Source organism: Geospiza fortis, unplaced genomic scaffold (assembly GCF_000277835.1).
Source record: "Geospiza fortis unplaced genomic scaffold, GeoFor_1.0 scaffold41, whole genome shotgun sequence".
Lineage (NCBI taxonomy): Eukaryota > Metazoa > Chordata > Aves > Passeriformes > Thraupidae > Geospiza > Geospiza fortis.
The window spans coordinates 5,616,736-5,635,392 of record NW_005054299.1 but is presented as its reverse complement, the minus strand read 5'-3'; the positions used below and the strand labels follow the sequence as shown (position 1 = coordinate 5,635,392).

At 43.6% G+C, this 18,657-nt stretch overlaps 1 protein-coding gene across 2 annotated transcripts in view; it reads right to left on the bottom strand.

The window, feature by feature from the left end:
- Window positions 1-18,657, bottom strand: part of PKDCC (protein kinase domain containing, cytoplasmic) — a 38,377-nt gene that overhangs the window by 2,798 nt on the left and 16,922 nt on the right. For both annotated transcript variants that reach the window (XM_031060183.1, XM_031060189.1), the window contains 5 exons: window positions 18,262-18,384; window positions 14,970-15,241; window positions 11,113-11,192; window positions 10,167-10,274; window positions 47-220 (listed from right to left, as the gene is read on the bottom strand). In XM_031060183.1, the coding sequence (XP_030916043.1) occupies window positions 47-220; window positions 10,167-10,274; window positions 11,113-11,192; window positions 14,970-15,241; window positions 18,262-18,384 (757 nt within the window). The remainder of the gene's footprint in view (window positions 1-46; window positions 221-10,166; window positions 10,275-11,112; window positions 11,193-14,969; window positions 15,242-18,261; window positions 18,385-18,657) is intronic.

Sequence of the window (18,657 nt, the reverse complement as noted above, 5' to 3'; positions counted from 1 at the left end):
GCAGGAATAGATGACTCAGTTCTGCTCCACAGCATCCAGGACCTACCTGTCCAAGTTGTCTGGTTAGTCAGGACAAAAGCTTTGCACTGGGAGTAGCTGTCACAGATCTCAATGGCTTCGTTAACATCAAACACGGAGAGGAGGCAGCCCTTGTGGTGGTAGGATGGCCAGCATCTGTAGTTCTCATCAGGAATAAAGGCTTCAGGCACCCGTCTGTACTCTGCAAATCAGAGCAGAGCAGTGGTTGGAAAGCTCCAGTAAACTGGTTGTTTTTAACAGGCAAGGTTTATTAGAGCAGCTTAGGAGTGGGATATATGATGGAAAAGCTGACATTTTAGGCTCTGCTTTACTCCCAAACGTGTTTATAGCTCTGCACTTTCCTTTCCTTTTCCTTCCCTCCTTTCTTCTCCTCACCTTTTTCTCTAGTAAGTGTCTGTAAATAAACAGTCTGTGCACAAAACCCCTTCCCCTTCCCCACAGCGGAGGAGAGGCTTTGGTTTTATTAGGAGTTTTACAGGAAGAATGTCCCATTGAATAAACAGCATCCACTTGAATGAACTGACTCACTGTCCTACTTCCCAACAGTGAGCAGGATTGTCAGGGTGAGACCTGACCAGGCGTTCCCAGCCCTCCTTCTCCCTCAGAAGAGCATGCTATTTTTCTCTGGCTCCTTTAGAGAAGGAAGAAAAGACAGGCTTTTAATTAAGCAAACTTTTTTTGCTTGCTCAGATTAGGACAAAAGAGGAGTTGCTTGATGGGCCTCTGAAGAGAAGGGAGGGGGGGAGTAGCGGGAGCATGTCAGCATGGTCCTGCCCAGCCGCGCCTCTGCTGCCCCACCGCCTGCTCCTCTCCTTGGCTGCCGTTCAGTCTCACTTGCCTTTATGAGCTGCCTCTTGTTCTCTGTTCACTGCTCCTCTCACTTTCCCAGCCACTAACGGGGCTTTCTCTAATGAATGCATCAGCAAATTCAACTGATCATTTATAAACATTTCTGTTTAGCCTCCAGACGCACAAATTAATGGTTCCCTCCTGTCTCTCCTCCCCACGTCCTATTCAAAAAACTAAATACATTCTATATTTCTTCTAATTGTGTCTATTATGGAAACCAGAGCTGCCTGCCCTGACTCACAGTCTATTCTTAAGTCACTTTGGTTCAGGCATTTTCTGCCTGCTCTGCTGATTCAGCCTGCTAATATTTCATACAGCACATTGTATGAGCACCACTGAGTCAAAGGCAACTGTGTCTGCTACTCCAAACTGTCAATATTTCAACTGGGAAAAGAAGTGTACATTCATGAGTGCTCATTCTCACCACACAGTCTGAAATAGTGGGAAACAAATGTACTAAATACATTCTATTTTAAGCCCTAGCTTATTTAAAGTATCATAAGAAACATTCCCAAACAAGAAGCAAAATCAGAGCTGATCATGTCCCAGTTAAATCAAAAGCAAAAAAGTTTTCTTAATTCATGAAATGCAGATTCATGCACAAGAAAAAAAAATTTCAAAATGTAGTTCCACATTATGACTGGTCATTTCTCCATCAAAAATATTTATGCATTTCTTCTGAAGAGAAGTCAGAGCACAAATCAAACTGCTGGCTAGGTGAAAGTCCCTTTTTTCCCAGTTTCTGTATCAACTGTAGTATAACAATAACTGAATGTAACAGAAGATTCTCTTATCTCCACATGGAACTGCTGAGTATTATTTGTACCTCACAGCCTAGTAAAAAGATGTGTACAAATTAAAAGCAAAAAAAAAAATCAGTTCCCTGTAGTTACCACCGTATGTAACCATTTGTATCGGCATACACTCTATATTGACTGGATATAAAATGTGACTATCCACAGCTCCTCTTTGCACACCACAGAACAGCCACCTCACACTGCACTGTGCCAAGCCCCATGCCACAGGGGGCATTCACAGAAGGATGGTCCTTGCTGAGGCAGCAGGAGATGAAGCATCTGCCTGATTCTCTGTGACAGCAGGGAGCCTGTCCCAGCCCCTCTCCAGGGCACTCTGGGAATCTGACAGGCTCCACACTGGGGCTGGGAGGAAGCTGCAGCATCCCTCAGCACACTAAGAGAGCAGCCCTACATCACATCATGTGTTTTTCTTCATGCAAGGAAGCCCACCTTGAGGACCCTTATTTAATATTTAAAATATTTAAACTTCTCTGAGCACAGATATGCTTCTTAATAGGCCTAAAGTGCTTCCCTTTTCCTCAGCATTGCTCCCAATACAGCTCTCAGAGGGTTAGGCTCTCAGCTGACATACACAGACTTCAAAGGAGCAGCAGTGATTCAGAGGTAGGAGATAAAGTTCTCCCTTTCCATTGCCCTTTTCAAGGTGACCAAGCCTGGTAAATCATCTGGGCAGCTCAGACACATTAATCAAGATTTGGGCCAGCAGTAACTGCGATGGCAAGGTCCTGGTTTGAGTCTGCAAGCGAGGATGGAAACAGCCATGCAAGGATAGCGTCACCACGCAGCAGAGCCCTGTGGCTGTCCCTTCTCACTGCTCCCTGACAGTTCTGTCATGAGGGAAAGCCAAAAACATCTCCAGTGACTCATGGGAACAGGTAACAGGCATATAGTGTAACACAGATGCAAAGAGCATTTTCCTTTGGCTGGGAGATCACAAGCACCACGTGGGTGGAAACACCACCACTGGAATCTGAGGGAAGACACACAGTCAACACAGGCTCCACAAGGGCAGCTTCTGCCAGGACCTCCAGTTGGCAGGAGCCATTGGATATCTGCAATCTGTGGACTGTGCTGCCCACAGGGAGGGGAGGATGCAGCGAGGGGAAAGGCAGGAAGGCAGCCCCTGTCCCCCCTTGCGTGGCAAACAGCAGCAATTGCTGCCTGGGAGTGCCTTCCCTTAGGAGCATCCCAATGGAAAGCAGCCACAAGGAGTGGAGAGCAGTGATGGCCCTGCCCCTGGTTCCTGCTCCCACACCAGCCAGGCACTCCTGCTTGCCCTGGGAAGCCAACATGGAACCTCTCTTAAACTATTACAGTGAGAACTGATCAGAAACTCATCGAAACACCAACCAAGTGGTGGTCTAAGCAAACTACACTTCTCTTTCAAACTCACTCCATCTCCAACAGAGCAAGGCAGCTGCCTTGGCCATTTGCATGGTAAAGGCAAGTATCCCTGGAATCTCTTACTTGCATAGTGTTGATTTAGGGAGCTTACCCTTTAGCCCTTATTTGTGTGACTTGTGAAGAAAGGCACTCCTCTCACATGAACACGAAGGACCCTCCTGAGGATGCTCCTCCACTGAGATGTGTCCCAGCAATGACATTAGGTCCATCCTTCAGGAGAGCTGGGCTTCCCCTACACCTTTAAATTGGACACCACAGTGCAGCTCCTCAATTAAGCAGTACTCCAATAGTTTAAAGACAGCTCCAGCCCAAGTTTTTGTCCTGCCAAGACCTGGAACTTGCTTAAATGGAGTCCTTGGAATTTGAAGGCTCAGAGCAGTAAATCACATCATAAAAAGGTCAAAGTTCTGGTCAATTTCCAGACTAATGCTGTTTAAAACCAATAAATGCTTGCCTAATACTATAAATGCAGCCATAAATTTACACTTTTGTGTACATACACATAGGTTGACAGAGTGTACATAAAGTCTATCAAGGTAATGGCAAGGAATAGATCAGAGAAATGCAAGGTATCCCTACTGGTATCAGCAGAAGAAGAATCCTTTCCTCCATCAACTAATTTTGTGAGGATTGAAGCAACTAAATGCAGTGCAGTAAGCCTGATCTTGTTGTCATTTACAATGCACTTACTCCAGAGTTTAACACAGGGGAGGTAATACAAGAGCTCACACTTCCACAGATAGATTCTACTCCAAAGCATTTTTTCTTGTAAACATTTTGGAGCTACAATATACCTTGCTATGCTGAAGCCAGGCAATCCTCAGAAGTTTTGTTTTGTGATAGCTTTTATAGTTTTAAATATTTTTACACGGTTGTTCTGATCAATCAAAACATGCTGCTTTGATCAGGCCAAAATCTTAGAAGTTTCTTAGCATGATAACCACATCCCCATGGTGGTCACACTGATCCTCAAACCAAGATCACCCACTTGTTGTGACAAGTAAGAGAGGCATCTTTAAAAGCCATCTGCAGCACCACTGACCAATGCAAGAGCTATAAAAAAAGCCAATGTTTTAAATTCTTATTCTATCTTTTTTTCCATCAAAAACCACCTGCATTGTCCCAAAGCCGACTACAATCTATAAACATACTCATTTTCACTGTACTAGACTGAATCATATAAAGAGCTCCACAAGTATATAATAAACTATGTGAAACCGCCTGCGGTTTCCCCCTTTTAGCCTGTCTGAATCACCCTAAATCTGACTTTAATCAGTCCTAATGACCGTTTATTTCAGCCACAGCAGCCAGACTGTATTTTTACTACCAACTACAGCTACTTGTTGGAGATTTGCCCAGTTCTCTTATCACCTGCCAATACACTGTGGGTCAATGACAGAGACACAACCACGTTCATCCTTGAGAGAAAAATCATGTTGCTTCTTTTTCTCCCTCTTTTTTTCCTCCAGTTTCAGGAGGAACACTGGCAGTCAACTCTGGAATTGCTTTTAATTGCTTTGCTCACAAATAAGCAGAAAGAGCCTGATCTTGCCAATATCAGCAAAAAGTGGTATTGAGCAGCATTTTGCTCTACAAACAGCCCCTCCTGATTCCCAGAGAGCTCTTGGAGAACAGCACTGAATCCAAAATAGACAATAATACACTGATGTTTTTAGTATGCTTCATTTTACTCTGAACTTTTCCTCATGTTTAAATGTTCCTCACATTTAAACACGCTTCTGACAGCAGGCCCTGTGAAGCTCCATGCACAGTTTGCTAAGAGAGCGGTTTTGTGTGCCTGAGGGAGCGAGGGGCAGGCCTGTCCTGCGGGCTCTGCCTTCAGCCAGGCCTGACACTTCCCAACTGCTGGGAAAGCCAGGCTGGCCTGGCAGGCATTGCTCTGCCTCAGAGCAGGAGAGAGCCCTGCTCTTGTGGGGAGCGTTCCCCTCAGAGCAGGAGAGAGCCCTGCTCTTGTGGGGAGCGTTCCCCTCAGAGCAGGAGAGAGCCCTGCTCCCGTGGGGAGTGTTCCCCTCAGAGCAGGAGAGAGCCCTGCTCCCGTGGGGAGCGTTCCCCTCAGAGCAGGAGAGAGCCCTGCTCCCGTGGGGAGCGTTCCCCTCAGAGCAGGAGAGAGCCCTGCTCTTGTGGGGAGTGTTCCCCTCAGAGCAGGAGAGAGCCCTGCTCCCGTGGGGAGTGTTCCCCTCAGAGCAGGAGAGAGCCCTGCTCCCGTGGGGAGTGTTCCCCTCAGAGCAGGAGAGAGCCCTGCTCCCGTGGGGAGCGATCCCGTGTCCTGCACGCGGGCCGGGCCAGGCCTCATGGCTCTTTGTGCGCTCCCATTGTGCCGGAGCCGGCAGCAGAGCCATATTTAAATCGGTATGCAGGCCGTCGCCGAAACACAAATAAATAACCAGAGGAACGACATGTTCCCTTATATTTTATTCCCGTTAACGTGACACAGCTGGAGCATTTTTCCTGCCTCGTGCCCCACATCCCAGGGAGCTGTTCCATACCCACAGCCACCTCTGTGGCACACACCAATTTACCAAAGGCAACAAGCCCAAAATGTCCTACAGATGCTTAAACATTGCATGTGGTCCACCCAATCATAAAAACAAGGATGCTGATGATGGACAAGCCAGAAGTTGCCTAGGGTCGCGTGTTGGGGCATTTAATCTTGAAGACGGAGGCCCACAGGATTTATAAAAGACACTCAGCAACTTCTTCAGTGTTCTGGAAGGGAACTGAGGACCTCAGCGGAAAGCATTTTGCTGTGCAGTGCCAAGTTGGACAGGGAGAAGTTTAGCAACAGCAGAACACATTGCTGAGGGGACAGGGTAAATGGTTTGCACCGTGATGGAGATACAAGTGAGCAACAAACTCAGCTGTGGTCACTGCAGAGCTGCACAGATCCACTGAACTGCCAGCGCCACACTGCCAGTGCAAAGGAACCTGCTCCTGTGTTCCTGTGTGCTAGCAGTGCCTGCCTCCTGATGTGAGAGCTCCCCAGCCAGGGAGGGTGCAAAGGAGACTTTCTGCCCCATGCACCTTTCCCCTTCAGCCCTGAGGGTGCTGGGAAAGGGATCCCAAAGGCACATGTATAAAAATAATTAAAAAACATATAAAGCTGATAAGATTTATTATAATATATTTTGATAGGGCAGTAATCTGGGCTGCAGTTTGTTCCCGATTTCAATAATTCTTGGATAGATTTACAGATTCCTAAGCAGGTTGCTATAGTGACCCTGCAGAATATTTTTTTCAAAACACTGTTGTACTGTAAATATTTACATACAGCATAATCCTGCCAAATTGTCTTGAGACAAAGGAAAACACAACGTGTCTTTGCTTTATGTCCAGCCTTCCAGCTTTTTTAGCTTTGAGAATGGGCTTTCAGCTAACAACAGCAGCTAATTACAGCTTTCTGTGGGCTTGCACACCCCCAGACCTAATAATGGGTCATTTATTAGCTTTAATGAATAACAAAGCTATCTGATTTATGAGTGTTAGCTGATTTCACACATTTCTGAGTAAATTTTGAGTTAGCTGAAGAGCTGGGCTTAGCTCAAGGGCCAGATACTCGGTACAAATCACTGTCACTTGGCTGAAGTAATAAAAACCTTGATACTGGGGCATGATTTTACTGATGAACATCAGTAGTTTTTTTATAGTCTCCTTAATCTGGATAATTAATGGAATGATTTAATCATTTTTAGATAACATATGTCAGAAGAAATACGTGGTTCCTGTTTTAATTCACATTCTTCTGGATTCCAGCAGGAGAGGCCAACAGCCAATGGAATATAAAAGCATTTGTTCCTGGTGTTGTTTTAAATGCTGCAATGTTCCCATATCAACATGAACAGCAGTGTGATTTATGACTGCAGAACACATACACAGCTATCAAATGTCTCCCACGCCTCTACTCTAGGACACTAAACCAAAGTCCAGAGCATAATATAATTTACAGCACTATAAAATCTTTACAACTGAAGCACAGTGAAAGCTTAATATCCAAGACCTTCTGTAATATGACTATGTCATCTTGTTAAACTTTATTTATGGGAACACTAGGGCTGACAAGAACTTTCTTCGTGCCACTTCCCTACTGCTTATCAATATCACCTTTCTCACTTTGTGGTGTTCATAGGAGGAGGTCTTCCTTTCAAAAACAAAAGTTCACATAGATAACACACTGTTTCCTCAACGTTAATGTTTTAGTTATGGCCTTACATGACTTGCCCAAGATCATGATCTTGTCTTTCCTACTATGAATTTACAATGGTCTATCCAAGATAATGCCTAATTCTAGGCACTTAAGACCTAAGACAAATTCTGAAGCTCCATTACCTGAACCTTCTGTAGTTTCTTCTCAAAACCAAAACAAAACAAAACCTTGTAATTCTTGGATCTAAAATCTCCTCCTCTTCTTTTCGGATTTCAAAATAGGTCATATATCAAAAAGGCCTTATTTTGTCACTAAACCTTTAGATGCCAGGAGATTGGCATCACAAATTCCTGTCATTTCTACTATTTGTGAGAGCAAAAGCGCCAGGAGTGAATCACCTTGTGAGAGTTCTATCATCTGGAGCAAAATGGATGCAAACTTGTGCCTCCCCTATCTTGGCACTCACTGGGGTACAAATGCAAAGCTGATTAACTCCAATCTGGCCTGAGAACCAAATGTTCGCCTTTAATTTTATCTTAACTTGGCGCTGGACTGAAAAACACCCTTCTTGAACTTTGTCTGTGCTGCAGAGCAACACAGAAAACATTTTAAAAAATCATGACATCTTAAAAATATTTTTTTCATCCAAACAGGGCCAAAGCAGGACCTCAACCCACAGCTTGGAAAAATATCCCAGTTGTTCCTTTTCATCCCTGTCTACCCCTCTACCAAGATCTATAACAATATTCCATCTGTTCAGCTGTTCAGCCTTCGTTTCAGTGATGAGGTTGCAATCTCAGTTAGGAACATCCTGCCAGCAGAAGAGGCTGATTCCCTGGACACCACTCCCATCCAGGGCACCTGTCACCCTCTCCTGCATCTCCACTGTACCACAGGAGAGTTCCTCATTCCATTATCTCTGAATAAATTCTAATTAATAATTTCTAATTCCATAATCTCTGGATTGAAAATTTGAAAAATTAATTCCAACACAGTATTAGTATCAGATATCAGTCAAACATCAGTTGAAGAAAGATTATTGCTTGAATTAAAATTATAAAAATGGGTATATAGGCCCATTTTAGCCCTCACTATATAACTTCTTCATATTTGCCTGGCAAGGAAAGGGAGTCTTAAAATAGAAATAGATTACAACACCTTTTCTGTTCTGTTAAAGTGGCCTTAAAATAAACTAGAAACAGGCCTGCACATCTTAAAGGCATGGCAGCTAAGTCTGAGAACACATCTAATCGAAGTGTAATTTCTAGTAAGATACCCAATTCCTCAGGCTTGTCCCTGGTTGAGAACATTTTCCTATCAAGGAATTAAATACTACACTCACAGTATTTAATGTACATTATCCAATACGTTACATAAAGCATCTACAGATTTTCAACATCTTTGGTCACACTGTGAAGTGCCTAAGTCCATTAGCAGTGTCCTGCAAATAAAACAGGCTCCTTGCAGAGCAGGGCATTACCAGCCATGAACATGGGTGTGGTGGATTCTGTGTTACATTATCAAGGACTCTACAGAATTAAATTAACACAAAAATGTGTAATTATTACAGTAGCTAAATATACACGGAGCTCTGTTTCGTATCCGTGGAAACCTGCACTGATACCCTGACTACTGCTGTCCAAAGCTTCTCTCCTTGTGAGTCTTTATAAACATGACAGATCTCTAAAATTCAAAACTTTCACCTCATCCTGATACAGCAGTGAAACCTGGAATCAACCAGCATCATAGAACAACTTCAGCTCTCCTGGCACTTCTTCAACAAAGGACATGTTTGTACTATTGATTGTACTGCTGAAAATAATTTTGCTGTGTTGACAGGTATCACTCAGCACAGATGTGATGAAAAGCTGAAAATTAGAAAGTTAAATGAACACCTGCAACAATTTTCCTGCCAATTTTACAACAAAATAAATATTGAATTATTCTGATAAGTGGGTCAAATTCATCCCTGGTATCATGGCCCTTTGAGGTTAACAGAGCCACAACCAGAATGAATTTGGCTCCTGTGTCTCTTTCACTGAGCAAATGCTTCACTGAATTTTTCAAACCCCCTGTGCCAACATTCATCTTCATTTAGAACCCATCTTTCCCTCTTCACTGAGCTTTTGCAGCAAAGCCATAATTTTCCTATCAACTTGCAGTCAATTATGTTGACAGTTTGACATGAACATTGTATGTACACAAAAATAATTTGCAAAACAGCTTTTACAATTGTTGGGCTTAACAGTCACTTCCAGCACACATAATATTCTTTGACATGTACAATTCCACAGCTATCCTTCTAGGAAGAACATGCACCACTTCATACAACAGCTTGAATAGCATACAGATATGTTATGAAAAATATATGGTTATTCAGCCTTTTTTTCATCCTGTTCTATTTTTTCATTCTATTGCTGGCAGAAGATAAGGGACACACTATTTTTCCCTTGCAAAGGAAGTAAAAATTTACTTCCTCTTAGTCTTCCAATCAATAAACATTTATGTTACAAGAAATTCATTTAAAGTCCCAAGAAGCCCATGGGGGGTTACAGCCTCATGACTGGATTCTCCCCAGTATACGTTCAGGCAGGTTTTGGTACTACAAAAGCAGTGTGTGGATGTTGTGAAACACGTTTTCCATTAATCTGTCATGGGGAACTCCCTTTGGATTTCCTTATTCCTATTACAGCCTGCTCACACTTATGGATGTCCAGCTACATTACAGAGTGAGAAGAGTTACAGGAGGCTCCCAGGAAGTAAAAAGCAGATAAAATATTATCACATTCATGATTTCAAGGACAACCGAGCTTTGCTTTCTGCACATTAGCCCTTGCAAACCCCACAACAATGACAAAATCTCAGATTTTGAGTTTCAAGGAAGATGAATTTACCAGCTTTTGGGACACGGGTTGTGTTCTGCAGGTACTCCCCACTCTTATACAGATTCAAAACTCTCTCCAGCTGAGCAGCTGTCTCATCTATTCCCCAGTGAAGTTCTCCTTTAAAAAGCAGAGGAAAAAATTGACTTAGATGAGGAGCATCCTGCACAGGACAAAACAAGGTTTTATTTGAATGAATCCCTAAGCCTGGGAGTCTCGAGCTGCCCTGCTCCATGGCAGGGTAGTGACGTGGGCAGGAAATCCCTGAGTTCCTACAAGTTCCTACAAGTCTCACACCTGACATGGCCCAGGCATTCCAGAGGCTGGCTCATCCAGCTGGTAGCCCCAGGCCTGCAGGCACAAAACACTGATGAGAACTCCCCACAAGGGATCAACATCAGCCAATACAGGGAACTGCAAAGCTTTGCTTTCTCATTAGCTATAGCCCAGCATCATTTATTTTCCCTTCAGATGCACACTGGAGCAAGGCACTGAAAAACCCTCAAATCAGCGTCACAGGCAACTACTCTTGTCTCAAAGCCACTACTTTGGTAGTGAAGATCTGTGGAGATGTCATTTGTGCCTCTGGCTTCTGAGGCATAACACACCACTGATATCATTGACAATGAGAAAGTATCCTCGGTTTTATCATTAAAATTTCCCTTTCCAGGGACAGAAGTTTTTCCGGACCCCACAAGGAATTGCATTCTGATGCAATTCACCCGGAGGTGTCAGGATGAAACAAATATCCCTGTGAAGCCTAGATAAAATCTAAAAATGGGATTTCTCTGATGTATGGGCCCATTCTTGCCTTCTTGGTATGGGAGCAATTTCATCCTGGATAGAAAAACAATCTAGTTCTATTGCAGTGAGCAGAAAAGCAGCATCCTCCCCTCCCAACCATAATAGTTACACTAAAAGAGCAATTACTTGGCATTACTATGTTTATTGTGATTACCTGTTGCATTGACTATCTTATCCAGCAATGGTCTCAGTGAGGATGGAGCACTGTGTGGAAGAAGATAGGTAAAAAAATACCTGCAATAGAAAAGTAACCAATATTGACTTTTTTTTTCTTTACAAGAGTTTACAAACATCTGGTAACCCCTGAACATCATAAGGAATAAAATTCCTATTGCTTATATGCCACTGACCTATTCAGGAAATATAATGGTATTCTATACTCAAATAAATACATAGCTGAGACTATTCACACACAGCTGTCTGGCACACCTAGACCACGCTGCTACATACAAGGCTGCCTTGTACCTACGTGTAAATGTTCCATTAATACAGCAATTTGCTGTGAAGCCCCATGGATTGTGACTATTTGCAAAGCTGTCTGTACTTCAACAAACTAAAAGGATGCCATCAACCCCATAAATCTTGGACTTGCTTTTTTTTCAAACCTTGAAAGTGCCTAAATTAGATTTCTGTTCATTTCTAATAAATGAAATTACTATTTTCATTAGTACAGTTTTCTTAGACTTTTAAATTAAGTGCCTGGAGAAAGCCACCTTCTATTGTTTTAATGCTGCTGGAATACAGAATGTCCTCTCTGTTCCTATCATTTATCTATAATCAAGGTACACTCATGTAGGTATTCACTGATGGAGGTAGAATCACAGAATGAGAGAGGCTGGAAAGCACCACTGGAGGTCAGCTAGTCCAGCCTCCCTGCTCAAGCAGGGCTCCCTAGAACAAGTTACTTAGGATTGTGTCTTCGTGGCTTTTAAATATCTACCGAGAAGGAGATTCCAAACTCCATTTTAATGATTTTTATTACAAAAGAAAAAACAATGTGCCATTACCAACCCTTGAAGTACATTTAATTTTCATATTCCTCCTTCAGAGTTCTACTACTCTGCCAATACTACTACCTGTTGCAACTAACCCAGCGTCACAGAAACCTAAGATGGAGAATGGACAGATCAGGATCTGACAATACAAACAGAACTACAGGACATAAATATTAGCTAATGAAAAGAACAGGAACACAATTGGGAAATTGCCCTGCTTCACCTGTAAATTGCAAAGCAAAGTAAACAATTTTTCACATACAGAGACCACATTGTCAAATGGAAACCCCCAGGGACTCATGCTCAGGAGGGAGACCAGCAGATTCTTTACATAAACACAAATTAGAAAATTCGGTTACTTATACCAAAAATTGATCACAGAGGCAGGTATTATTGAGCTGACACTATTTATAAAATGAATATTGCTCTGAGAATGTAACTTCCTTTTCCATCTCAAACAAAAATAATGTTTATGGTTTTCTCAAGTGGGATAATCCACTGGTAGGTTTTCCCAATGATGAGTATGAAACAGCCAATGTAAATACATACAGAAATCTAAAGAGCAGTACAACATTCGTAACAAATAATTTGTCTGGTAAACTTTAGCTCATTGTTTTTGCTGAGAGATTATCCCTAAAGCAGAGTCCAACTGATTGTGAATACTTCTTTGCAAAGATTCAGTAGCTGTCACTAAGTTTGCTCAATGCTGGCTGGAAGCAAGTCACGGAGGTTATTGTTTTCCGTAGCTACAGGGCCACAGAAACATGCGACTGTTCTGCTGCAAACACCCACATGTGAGATCCTGACATGTACAGACACTGCAGTCTGCACAACTTAATTGCAAGAACATTTGTTATTCATCGATTCCAGGGCCAGTGGTATCCCCTGTGATCTGCATAACACAGACTGTCAGATCCTTTTACATTCGTTCCTACAAATTGTTTCTTTTTGAGAACTATCTGATACTAATTTAAGAATTCTCAGTGATGGAGAATTCATCTCAGCCATTGGTTAATTGTTCAAAATATTAATTTTGTTTACTTCCAAAACTGTCCAGTGCTTTGAAAACTGTTCCCCCAAACACTTGGAGGAAAACACAGTGAGACACATTTGTGACAGGAGGTAACCATCTGAAAGTCAAAACAGACCAGTTCTTGTAGAGGTTTCTCCTAAATGTTTTCTCTCCTTTAATTATTTACCTCATAAAGAAACCAGCAAGATAGTCTTAAATATGCTCTCAAGGTTAGGGTGTGCTCTGTTTTAAAATTACAAGGGGTTTATGCATTGTTTGACATATTGCTGCTTTTGACTTCTATCTAACAGCTTCAGAAGGCAACCTCTAAGCCTACAGCAACAGAGTGCATCTATGAAAATAACAAATTTAGCAGCCTTTCCCTAATGAAGTGAGGATTTCACCTTCTGAGACAAGTGCATAGGGCTTGATGTAACTCCTTAGCATGGGTGGTCACAGTGTCTCACACCGTGAATCCACTGTTCAACAAAACCCCATGTCTCTACAGAATTAAGGCAAAGCAAGGGCTGAGAACACTGGGGCACTGTGCATGAAATACACACTTGAGAGCAGCTCAAAGGCAATACTAAAAACTGTATTAGAAAAAGACCACTTCCTCCAGCATGACCAGCAACCTGCCACAAGCCCACCACACCACAGACATGTCCCCACTTACAACCGAGATGGATGGGCGCCTATTAAAGCTTCCAGAAACAGTAAAACAGTCTTAACCGAAAGCTAGCAAGCTAAGCAAGACTTTAAGCCAAGCAAATGGAAATGGAAAATCTTGCAGGACACACTAAATACTGTGCTGCACAACTGCAGATGGCTGTCATGTGGCGCAGCCCATTTCAGTGTGGTCAGCTAATGCGACACACATGCTGATGAGCACCCTGCGACCAAAGCAGAACGCTCTCTTTGGAGCAGCCTCTCCTCACTGTGGTCTGGAAGGCAATGAATGGCATGGCACTTGAAAGGGAAGCCTAAGAAATTAGCACACCATTATGGCACTGCTCTGAGATCTCCATCCTCCCATCTGAATCAGCCAGGGCGGCTGCCCATCCCAGCAGCGCCCGTCAGACGGAGCAGCAATGGCAGGATGAGCATGACACTGAGCATCCACTACTGACTCCCTGGAAAGCAGTGACATGGCTCCCCAAGCATCCCACACTCTGGGGCTGTGATGGTTGATGGGGGAGAGCCAAGACCACACACACAAAGCCATGGCCCAGAAGGACCCAGCTGTAAATCTGGACACAGCTTTAGAATCAAATTTGGAAGATTTGCAATAGCTGAATGCTTCCTTCAGTGGGGCCAACTGTTCCAGCATGGCCCATTGCCCACGTGTCCCCCACTGTAGGCACAGCACTGGGAGTCAGTCCCACAGCACCTGCTCACACAGACCCAGGGCTGAGAGAGAAGGGTGAAAAAACACACTTGCTTTAAGAGGTTTGGGCTTAGACACAGAATGTCAGCAGCTGAGGGTGGTCCCAGCAGCTCCAGGGATGCACTGGGGCTGTTATCACTCTAACACAGCAGGCTCCAGCAAGGCAAGGAGCACTCAGCCAGAGGGCAGGATGTGAACTGAGCTCTAAGTCTCCCTCTGAAGCCAGCCCTTTGCTCAGCTGCTGGTGCAAAACTTGTGATGACCTCTCTTAACTCACACCAGAGAGCTGCTGCAATTGTCGCACCACAGAACTTGTGGGCCCCAAGCTCCAAAAGTGCTTATGCTTCACTACTATGAAAATCTCTGCTTGAGAAGAATTCAGTGGGCTTCAACCAACACAGAATTAGACTGAGTGGTGACTCACATTCAGAGTATGCAAAATATTTCAAACGTTATAAATGCCATGTATTTTCACAAATGAAACAATTATTCATGGCTTCACTTACTCCTGGGCATTGGTTCTGAGACAGTATGTGCTCATTGATGTGAATAACCATAAAGGATGCTGGAGCTCTAGGCCCACCCTTAACTCTACATGGCTTTATCTGATCACAGACCTGTAGGCATTGTAGAGATTCCTCTTTTCGTTCATGCTCTGGCACCGTCCCTCAACCGAGCAGGGCAGGGTGAAGTTTCTCGCAGGGAATTCCATGAAGCAGTCACTGTTACTGGTGCAAGAGCTCTCCTCAACACTGGCATCATCCAGATCTGTCACCTTCAGCTCCCCATCCACGATCACAAACTGCCGAGGACGAAAATCCAGTAATGTCACCGAGCCAAGAGGAGAGTGAGCCAAGTAATGCAGAAGCCGAACTAAGCTGAGACAGATCTGAAAGATAAAAACATGGGTACCTCACATTGTTTTCTCAGTGCAAAGTATACAACAAAACCACTTTAGCTGAAGATATGCTCATAAATTTATGACTTAATATAAGCATTATAACTTACCCTCAAAACCAAATGTTGCAACCAAGGTATTTTTCACAGGATTAGCATAGCTGATTGTAAAACCCTGAGAGACTTGAAACAAAAATAAGCTTCTTTACAAGTGCTTTCCCACACTATTCTTGAAGCAGAGTTCATTGTTGCTATTCTTACTTTTAACAGAAATAAAAGCATTAACTTTTAATAACACTTTATGCACAGGCATTGACCACAGAGTCTGATCCTGCTCTTTTATAAACTCCAGGTCTGGAAATTTTGGCTGGATTGCCCTGCACCTATGCCTGGAGCTCCAACTGCAGACAGTGTCTGTATTGCCTCTGTACTGATCCTGCCTCTTGACTGCTTTTATAATTTTTTCCACTGTTTCCTCTGATTTTTTTTCCTTTTTTCAGGGGAGAAGGAAGCAAATTCCCAGGAAGACGAGCTCCACAGGTCCAGTGTAACCCTGCACCATGCCTCAGGTTAAATGTATATGTCTGTCTGCCTTGATGGGTCTGCTGTGGTGGACCCTCTTGCACCACTTTGAGGCTGAGGTGGGAGCTCTGTTTCACTTTTCCACTACAGATTAGAAACTTGAGTAACTCTTACAGGGCAGCAGCCCTGATGAACATCGAATTCAGCCCCCTTACCAAAGTCCTGTTTTCAATTCATGCATTCCTTTAGAGTCCACTATGTAACCTATTAATCCAAAGGTAGCAGTAACATGAGCACAGTTAAATACTGGAATTTTTATTTTACGTATTAAATAAATAACAGGTCATATTCAGTTTAGCAGGCTTTTTACTTTTTATATATAATCTTTGTTTTCTATTAAAAGACAATGTTAAGGGCATGTGCATTGAAGTAGTCAAACCCAAATTCAGTCTAGGGGCTTAAACAATACACTCAAGGGTGCACCTCAACACATCCTTGATAAGAAAGCTAAGCACAGCTGAAGTTATCCCTCACAGACCCTTCACCTGTGGGACATTAGAACCATCTCACTCTTCTACCTAATCCTTCTCCTGACCAGACAGGAACATTTTTCTCCTAATTGCAGGATACCATAGTTCATATGGAGGTGCTTGTAGGTGCATCCAAGTGTGGTTATGGGATGCTAAACTTGACCACCCTTTACCTCCCCTTGGAAGGACAGAGAACTCATGTCTGTGTTATCCTGCAATACTCTGTAGAGAAAAAGCCCATCCAGCCCAAGCTAACCTATAATATAGGTATCTTCAAATGCCAACAAACCCAGAATTTAACTTGAGCAAACCCACAGGTTGTCACCCAAAATTATTGCCTTTCTCAAATGCCAAAAAGCCCCTGCTCCTGCACCAGCAACCTCTGTGCCCAACCCCAACAGGCTCAGCCGTGCAGACCTGCTGTAGGCTGGGACTGCAAATGCCCCCTTACAATAAGTTTAAAGCACACAGGTGAAGGCTGTGCTCTGTGTCACACACCTATGGATTACTCAGCTTACTGCTCAGTCCATCCACACAAGGAAATTGTCAATTGTAGGAATGACCTCATGGATTTATGCAGTCATTTTCAGGACTAGACCACAAACAGGTCTCCCATATCAAGAAGACAATTTTATTTCCTTCCTTTCTGTATTAGTTGCATCCTAGACAAAGGAATGAGCATGACATTATTTAGGACTTCATTACAGTGGCCACAGGAATGTTTCACCTGTAATTCTACCTCTCTGAAGGTTTTCATCTAATTCTCCTTTATCTTCCTTTGCAACTGCTCACTCAGAAATATCCACACTGGAAAGAAACTTCTCTTTTTATTACCCATAATCTCTTGGTCATTTATTTTGTACATAATTGCTATCACAGTCCATTATTTGCATTCCCTGGATGAGATGAGCTAAAGGCAGGTGTTTTGGGAACCCTGCTGAGTACCTCTGCTGCTTATCAAGACCACGATTCTTTCAGGAAAAGGGAGCTGCAGCTTAGTGCAGGCAACACATACAGCTCCAGCTGTATGAGTAAAATAAACGCTGCCAGGGAACATTCCTGGGCACAGAAACTTAATCCCCCATGCACACTGGCTAGCACGGTCTCTGGCCAGGTCTGACCAGCACCAAGGCTGTTCTCCTGCACTGATCCCAGGCAGGGTCCAGACGGCAGCATGGCCTGGGGACCATTTCCAGCAGGTTCCAATCCTGCTCACAGCCTTCAGAGAGGGAAGGAATGCAACAGCACAGCCGTGGGCTGCACCTTGCTCTTTCCACCCAGAGCTCACTCAGGCGCACTTTTAATTTTCTGGCACAGATGCAGCCAAGCAATCCAAAGTGTGTCAGATGGAGACTCTGCTGCCTTTCCACATCCTAGGGAGTGAACCTCAGACAACGACACATCCCCACACACACCAAGCCAGACAGCTGTCTTGATCAAAGCATTGCTGCAGTCTGGCTTCATTTTGGACAAATTAAGTGTGACCTTCGTGCTCCTGGTAAATTGCCAGTGCGCTGGACAAACTGGGTTTGAGATTTGTGTATGCTTATTTCCCTCTTTCCCCAGGAAAAAAAAGAACAGAGCAGGAAGCAGTAGAAAACAATTATAAAACAAACCTATGATAAGGATCAGGAGAGAAATGTAACATCCTTCTATTGTTTAAATCCCGGTTGCAGAGCACAATGCCAAAACTCCTGGGCCTCAAGCTTTAACAAGTAAGAAATGTTTTGAGATATCATGTAAAAACCATATAACTGGTTACAATTAGATAACACTGACAGACAAAATAACAGTGTCTTAAAAGGGAAGTGCTGAATACTGCTTCTAAACCAAGATGTAATCATATGCAAAACAAACATTTAATAAATGTGAATTGTGCTGAAGAGTACACAACCCCTGCTTCATAATATTTTTTATTTTTTGCTCTCCTAAAGATCCTTATGAAACAGCTGTTACTTACCCGAAATCTGTCTTCCCAGGAAGTCTGTAAAAGCTGAATCATCTCCAAAGGCGAGCCCAGTTCAGTGATGGTGGTCAGTGTGTCTGGGATGTCATTGCTGTCTTGGTAGCAATAGCCATAGAGCTGAAAACAACACAACCAACATCAGTGCAGTGCACCTTGGCAGGAGGATTTCCAGAGGAGGCTGTGAGCAGTGCTTCTGGCAGGGGTTGTCACCCTGCAGGGAGCACAGGCTGAAGGACTACATCCAACCCACTCTAGACCAGCTTATGAAGAACTGCAACCTGTGGGAAGGTCTCAACACCAGAGGTGTTCACGGAGGATTGTCCCCCGTGGGAGGGACCCCACACTGGAGCAGGGGAAGACTCTCAGGAGTCCACTCCTGAGGAGCAAAGA